The sequence below is a fragment of the Coregonus clupeaformis genome, chromosome 15, assembly GCF_020615455.1.
Source record: "Coregonus clupeaformis isolate EN_2021a chromosome 15, ASM2061545v1, whole genome shotgun sequence".
NCBI lineage: Eukaryota > Metazoa > Chordata > Actinopteri > Salmoniformes > Salmonidae > Coregonus > Coregonus clupeaformis.
The window spans coordinates 9,252,848-9,261,186 of NC_059206.1; the positions used below are offsets into that span (position 1 = coordinate 9,252,848).

The following is an 8,339-nucleotide window of genomic DNA, read 5'->3' on the forward strand; positions in this document are numbered from 1 at the left end:
TGCGTCCTTTGTCCTGATCTTGTCCACATTGATTGTGGACTACAGGAAAAGAAGAACCGAGCACGCCCCCATTCTCATCGACTGGGCTGTATTGGAGCAGGTTGAGAGCTTCAAGTTCCTTGGTGTCCACATCACAAACAAACTATCATGGTCCAAACACACCAAGACAGTCGTGAAAAGGGCACGACAAAGCCTATTTCCCCTCAGGAGACTGAAAAGATTTGGCATGGGTCCTCAGATCCTCAAAAAGTTCTACAGCTGCACCATCGAGAGCATCTTGACTGGTTGCATCACCGCCTGGTATGGCAACTGCTCAGCCTCCCACCGCAAGGTACTACAGAGGGTAGTGCGTACGGCCCAAGCTTCCTGACATCCAGGACCTCTATACCAGGCGGTGTCAGAGGAAGGCCCTAAAAATTGTCAAAGTCTCCATCCACCCTAGTCATAGACTGTTCTCTCTGCTACCGCACGGCAAGCGGTACCGGCGCGCCAAGTCTAGGTCCAAAAGGCTTCTTAACAGCTTCTACCCCCAAGCCATAAGAGTCCTGAACAGCTAATCAAATGGCTACCCGGACTATTTGCATTGATTTATCATACTCCTGAACGTAGATTTAAGATGAATCATAGGATTTATCATACTCCTACGTAGATACGTAGATTTAATCTGAGTGACACTGATTTATATAACTTTTGTTCATGTTCTGAAGTAGGTAACTTCATGCACATATTTTGGAACTGCGCAAATGTAAAACCTCTCCGGGAATAAGTTAGCTGGCTCTGACCTCAATTCTTGGAATTGACGGTCACCTTTTGAAAGTTCACGTTTACATTTCAGTAGCCTAGTAGTACATGGATTGTGGGACCTACGCCTGTATACCACTAGATGGCAGCAAATGTGTACTTTTCATGGACAGTACCAGTAATTCTGAGAGGCTGGAAAGGAATGACTTCTATTGAAATACATGGCCATGTCAAATAATAAACTCCCAATCACACTGGATTGTTGAAATACCAATACCCATAATACCCATCCTACCCACACACTAATAAAGCATTTTTACATAGCCTAGGCCTATGTGTAAGCAAGTCTTAAGATATATATTTTTTTAAAAGTCCGCAGACTTTGTATAACAAAGCATGAATTTCCATACAGCATAATCAATGCAGCACACAATCATTATGCAATTAATTGTATTTACATTTTAGCCATTTACCAGACGCTATTATCCAGAGCGACTTACAGTTAGTGAGTGCATACATTTTTTTATTTTTTTTTGTCATACTACGTATTGTTGTTTGATTGAGTCATGTTTTATCATTTGGTTTAACATACAGTCTAATTGAGGAGGTGCTTGAGTGAAATACAGTTTGATTGGATTTGACTCCTGTTATCTGCGTCTGCTCTGTATGTGCGATGCTTGATTCTTTCAACACCTTGTACGGTCACCGTGCATGCATAGCGCGACCCTGTGAGTCAGTCAGCCAATTGGAAGTGGGATCTTCAGATATGTGTGCGTGCCGCAACAAGAGGTCATTTGGAACGCGCGTGGAGGACAAACACACGTAGCGCACGCTTGTTGGGATCCGCGCGCTCTTTCCTATCCATGACAGAGGCTGCAATGACCATCAAGAAAAGTAAAACCGTCCTTTTTGAAAGACGTGCGGGGGATTTAACTGCGTTGTATTGTATGAATGATTGGATGATCACAGTGGTGGTGGCTATTATTGCCATGATGTCTGTATGGACTGCACTCATCATATACAGATATATACAGACAGCGAGAGGTAAAAGAAGAAAGTTTGATGACACTATTCTGGAAACTGAAAAGGACGAAAATGAGACGACAAACGAAGAAAAAAGACTATCCTGTGTCGAGTCAACAGGTAAATCAACATTTATTCCTGTTCATTCTTCACTGGTTGGGCCTGAGATTTCAATGAAGTCGAATGTGACCCATATGCAGCAGAATTGCTGTCTGCGCTTGTGTTTTTCCGCTATATGAGACGCGCCATGAGAACAGCATCGGTAGCCTACTATCATGTCTACAAACACGTGTGTGCGCGCGCAGGAGATTGAAAATAGAAATGGTTATATCAATGAAGCCCTTTGGTGAAGTGAAAAACTAATGATCAGTTGTCTGTAACAAAATTCCCTAGTTAAATTGTCTATATAATGCTTTATATATATTACAGTAGCTATTAGATATGTTTGCTGGTAGGTTACTTTCTACTTAGCTGTCAGAAATTGTAATCAGTAAAGTAACTTTTGGCTTACCCAAACTCAGTAAAGTAATCTGATTACTTTCTGTTACTTTTGCATTGCTTTCCCCTTAAGAGTCAGACAAAAATAATCCAGCAAACGGATTTGATGTGTCATCATAGTGGTCTCTGATTTGTGGTCAGACCTGCTCAGGTGGAACAAATGTAAACTTGCTGAATTGAATGTTGTTGAGAAAACATAAAGGTGTCAGTATGTACAGTGGGGAGAACAAGTATTTGATACTCTGCCGATTTTGCAGGTTTTCCTACTTACAAAGCATGTAGAGGTCTGTAATTTTTATCATAGGTACACTTCAACTGTGAGAGACGGAATCTAAAACAAAAATCGTATGATTTTTAAGTAATTAATTTGCATTTTATTGCATAAGTATTTGCATAAGTATTTGATCACCTACCAACCAGTAAGAATTCCGGCTCTCACAGACCTGTTAGTTTTTCTTTAAGAAGCCCTCCTGTTCTCCACTCATTACCTGTATTAACTGCACCTGTTTGAACTCGTTACCTGTATAAAAGACACCTGTCCACACACTCAATCAAACAGACTCCAACCTCTCCACAATGGCCAAGACCAGAGAGCTGTGTAAGGACATCAGGGTTAAAATTGTAGACCTGCACAAGGCTGGGATGGGCTACAGGACAATAGGCAAGCAGCTTGGTGAGAAGGCAACAACTGTTGGCGCAATTCAAGATGACGGTCAATCACCCTCGGTCTGGGGCTCCATGCAAGATCTCACCTCGTGGGGTATCAATGATCATGAGGAAGGTGAGGGATCAGCCCAGAACTACACGGCAGGACCTGGTCAATGACCTGAAGAGAGCTGGGACCACAGTCTCAAAGAAAACCATTAGTAACACACTACGCCGTCATGGATTAAAATCCTGCAGCGCACGCAAGGTCCCCCTGCTCAAGCCAGCGCATGTCCAGGCCCATCTGAAGTTTGCCAATGACCATCTGGATGATCCAGAGGAGGAATGGGAGAAGGTCATGTGGTCTGATGAGACAAAAATATAGCTTTTTGGTCTAAACTCCACTCGCCGTGTTTGGAGGAAGAAGAAGGATGAGTACAACCCCAAGAACACCATCCCAACCGTGAAGCATGGAGGTGGAAACATCATTCTTTGGGGATACTTTTCTGCAAAGGGGACAGGACGACTGCACCGTATTGAGGAGAGGATGGATGGGGCCATGTATCGCGAGATCTTGGCCAACAACCTCCTTCCCTCAGTAAGAGCATTGAAGATGGGTCATGGCTGGCGACCCGAAACACACATCCAGGGCAACTAAGGAGTGGCCTAGCCAGAAGCATCTCAAGGTCCTGGAGTGGCCTAGCCAGTCTCCAGACCTGAACCCAATAGAAAATCTTTGGAGGGAGCTGAAAGTCTGTATTGCCCAGCGACAGCCCCGAAACCTGAAGGATCTGGAGAAGGTCTGTATGGAGGAGTGGGCCAAAATCCCTGCTGCAGTGTGTGCAAACCTGGTCAAGACCTACAGGAAACATATGATCTCTGTAATTGCAAACAAAAGTTTCTGTACCAAATTTTAAGTTCTGCTTTTCTGATGTATCAAATACTTATGTCATGCAATAAAATGCAAATTAATTACTTAAAAATCATACAATGTGATTTTCTGGATTTTTGTGATTTAGTTTTTCAAAAGTGTCTGTAATCAAATTACAATATTTTTGTTAATGTGATTAAAGATGCACTATGCAGAAATCGCTCCGCCATTTCCTTGTTGCTAAAATTCTAATAGGTCGCCTAATTTCAGTTTATCTGACAAAACAAGCAAGTATCGTGTAGAGAATCATTCTACCATCTAAACTGCTCTGAAATATATTTTCCATAACCAAAAATAATGTCTTTTCAGCTGTTTGAAGCTGGTGTACAAAACCAGAAAGTAAAAGATGCAAAAATGTTACTTAAGAACGAGAAGTATAGAAATAGGGCGCACAGAACAGATCTACAGCGTCTTAGACTTGCTTTGAATGAGAACGCCAGATCTATAACCACATGTCTATGTGAATTTGATCACGTCTGCCAAAAAGTTACATACTGCAGCTTTTAAAAGTAACCACTTTTTTTGTAATATGATTACATGTAACTAACTATCTACCTCAATTACCTGGTACCCCTGCACATCGACTCGGTACTGGTACACCGTGTATATAGCCACACCGTGTATATAGCCATATTATCGTTAATCATTTTGTATTTATTATTACGTGTTATTTATTTTCTATTATTTTTCTATTTTCTTTCTCTCTGCATTGTTGTAAGCATTTCACTGTTAGTCTACACCTGTTGTTTACCAAGCATGTGACAAATAACATGTGATTTGAACTGATAACATGTAATCAGTTACTCCCCAACCCTGTATGTTAGCCAATATGCCAACATTCCATACAAACAACGCAGTCCATCCACAACCATCCACTGGCTGAAATCTGTTGATGATAGGACTTTAACAAGTTGTAAATGCAACAAGTACTGATATTGTATGAAATTATAACACTCACAGCTTTCCAAAAAAACTATCATTGTGACATTTATGGTCTGTCTCTCTCAATTCAATTTCAATTGAAGGGCTTTATTGGCATGGGAAACATATGTTAACATTGCCAAAGCAAGTGAAGTAGATAGTAAACAAAAGTGAAATAAACAATAAATATTAACAGTAAACGTTACACTCAGAAGTTCCAAAAGAATAAAGACGTTTCAAATGTCATATTATGTCTATATACAGTGTTGTAACAATGTGCAAATAGTTAAAGTACAAAATGGAAAATAAATAAACATAAATATGGGTTGTATTTACAATGGTGTTTGTTCTTCACTGGTTGCCCTTTTCTTTCTGCTGTGATGGCACACTGTGGTATTTCACCCAGTAGATAAGGGAGTTTATCAAAATTGGGTTTGTTTTCTAATTCTTTGTGGATCTCTGTAATCTGAGGGAAAATGTGTCTCTAATATGGTCATACATTTGGCAGGAGGTTAGGAAGTGCAGCTCAGTTTCCACCTCATTTTGTGGGCAGTGTGCACATAGCCTGTCTTCTCTTGAGAGCCAGGTCTGCCTAAGGCCGCTTTTCTCAATAGCAAGGCTATGCTCACTGAGTCTGTACATAGTCAAAGCTTTCCTTAAGTTTGGGTCAGTCACAGTGGTCAGGTATTCTGCAACTGTGTACTCTCTGTTTAGGGCCAAATAGCATTCTAGTTTGTCCGTTTTTTTTTTTTTAATTCTTTCCAATGTGTCAAGTAATTCTCTTTTTGTTTTCTCATGATTTGGTTGGGTCTAATTGTGTTGTTGTCCTGGGGCTCTGTGGGGTCTGTTTGTGTTTGTGAACAGAGCCCCAGGACCAGCTTGCTTAGGGGACTCTTCTCCAAGTTAATATCTCTGTAGGTGATGGCTTTGTTACGGAAGTTTTGGGAATCGCTTCCTTTGAAGTGGTTATAGAATTTAACGGCTCTTTTCTGGATTTTGATAATTAGCGGGTATCGGCCTAATTCTGCTCTGCATGCATTATTTGGTGTTTTTCGTTGTACACGGAGGATATCTTTGCTCAATTTGGTGTTTGTCCCATTTTGTGAATTCATGTTTGGTGAGCGGACCTCACAACCATAAAGGGCAATGGGTTCTATAACTGATTCAAGTATTTTTAGCCAGATCCTAATTGGTATGTCGAATTTTATGTTCCTTTTGATGGCATAGAAGGCTCTTCTTGCCTTGTCTCTCAGATCGTTCACAGCTTTGTAGAAGTTACCTGTGGCGCTGATGTTTAGGCCGAGGTATGTATAGTTTTTTGTGTGCTCTAGGGCAACGGTGTCTAGATGGAATTTGTATTTGTGGTCCTGGCAACTGGACCTTTTTAAGAACACCATTATTTTTGTCTTACTGAGATTTACTGTCACACTCTCTCTCTCTCCCCCCTCTCTCTCTCTCTCTCTCTCTCAAAAACAATTATTGTGTCATTTATGGTCTCTCTCTCTCTCTCCCCCCCCTCTCTCTCTCTCTCTCCCCCTCTCTCTCTCTCACCCTCTCTCTCTCTCTCTCCCCCCACCCTCTCTCTCTCCCCCCCTCTTTTCTCTCTCAAAACAACAATCATTGTGACATTTATGGTCTGTATACATATATTTTAGATGTTATTTATATATAATGGGGATACAACATGTATATAAACTGTATTTCATAATTATTTGACAACATTTTAGGTTGACAATATTAATATTATTCCATTTCAGATATCACATGCCTTTACCCTTTATCCCTGAATAAGAAAAAGCAGAAAATGCATCACTTCATGCCTCTGCTGCTGTAGGTCGTTATCAATAAAACGTCACAATATGGTGCAGAGCGTTCGATTTTCCTTCTGGGGGGGACAAGGAGACCTGCAGCTCCGTTAAAACCATTGACAACTGTGTGCCGTTTTCAAGGGTTGTTAAATAAAGGTTATAACTATTTGGTCGTAATATCGTCACCTCTTGAAGAGTATAGTCAGAACTACACATTTCAGATTTTTCCACGCAACGCAATTGCTCACATGTAGCTCTATCATCATCAGAGTTATAGGCTACACAACAGCAAGTCAGTAAACATCAATTGATCATGTAATTTCAGATGCGTGACGGTAGCCTCACAATATCTCTCAATGTTGGCCACCATTAATTGGATATTTGAGTGATATAAAATAAAAGTGAACTATACCTGACAAGTATGAGTGGTTTCGGTTAGTTTCCCATTAGCTAGATAACCGATCACGTCAATATGGCTAGTTAACAAGCTAACTTTCAGGGGATAATCTAGATGGCTATACCCAAATATGGTTTAATTTGCTTGCCATCTATAGTGGTGATGACGGTAGTTTGACTGACAACTTTACCAGGATGAGGACTTGCCGATGTCAAGCTCTTTCCAAAAGCCTGATCTCTGATGAAGCAAGCTAAATGACATGTTGTTTGCTTAGCTAGTTAGCTAACTAGCTAGCTACATGCCAAATGGATATGCTACCCTCACGTATCTGAAATTACATGATCAATTGATGTTTACTGATCATGAAAAGCATGCAGTTACTTGCTGTATAACTCTGATGATAGAGCTAAATGTGGAATAATCAGAAATGTGTAGGTCAGACTATACTCTTAAAACCAAATAGTTATAACATTTATTTAACAATCCCTTGAAAACGGCACGTAGTTGTCAATGGTTTTAGCGGAGCTGGGGGTCTCCTTGCACCTCAGCAGCCAAATTGAAAGCTCTACATCGTGTTGTGACGTTTTATTGATAACGACCTATTCATTCCAATTAGACTGGTTTGGATTCCTCCTTGGAACTTCGAGGGTTTATGACATAGAGCTCCTATTAAATCACTAGATGGACTATGTTTGTTATCATCACCCATTAATTAAGCCAATGTGCTTCTTTTCCAGAGGAGAGTGAAGAAGTTCTGCCAGAGACACTGGAGAGCTGGGATGGAGAGGGATGGAGGAGAGAGCCAATGGAATGGATTCCAACAACCAATGAGGATGTAGAACCTATTGAGGGGATCCCAACAACAACCAATGAGGATGTAGAACCCATTGAGGGGATCTCAGCAACAACCAATGAGGATGTAGAACCCATTGAGGGGATCCCAACAACCAATGAGGATGTAGAACTCATTGAGGAGATCCCAACAACAACCAATGAGGATGTAGAACCCATTGAGGGGATCTCAGCAATAACCAATGAGGATCTAGAACCCATTGAGGGGATCCCAACAAAAACCAATGAAGATGTAGAACTCATTTGAGGAGATCCCAACAACAACCAATGAGGATGTAGAACCCATTGAGGGGATCTCAGCAATAACCAATGAGGATCTAGAACCCATTGAGGGGATTCCAACAAAAACCAATGAGGATCTAGAACCCATTGAGGGGGTCCCAACAACAACCAATGAGGATCTAGAACCCATTAAGGGGATCTCAGCAATAACCAATGAGGATGTAGAACCCATTGAGGGGATCCCGACAATAACCATTGATGATATAGAACCCATTACACGGATCCGAACAACAACCAATGA

The 8,339-nt window shown here is 41.0% G+C and overlaps 1 protein-coding gene across 1 annotated transcript; it reads left to right on the forward strand.

The window, feature by feature from the left end:
• The first annotated feature begins 1,553 nt into the window (after window positions 1-1,553).
• Window positions 1,554-8,063, forward strand: LOC121583094. The gene is made up of 2 exons (XM_041899307.2): window positions 1,554-1,884; window positions 7,702-8,063. The coding sequence occupies exons 1-2, from the start codon at window positions 1,605-1,607 to the stop codon at window positions 8,061-8,063; spliced, it is 642 nt and encodes a 213-aa protein (XP_041755241.2). The 5' UTR covers window positions 1,554-1,604.
• Window positions 8,064-8,339: the final 276 nt, after the last annotated feature.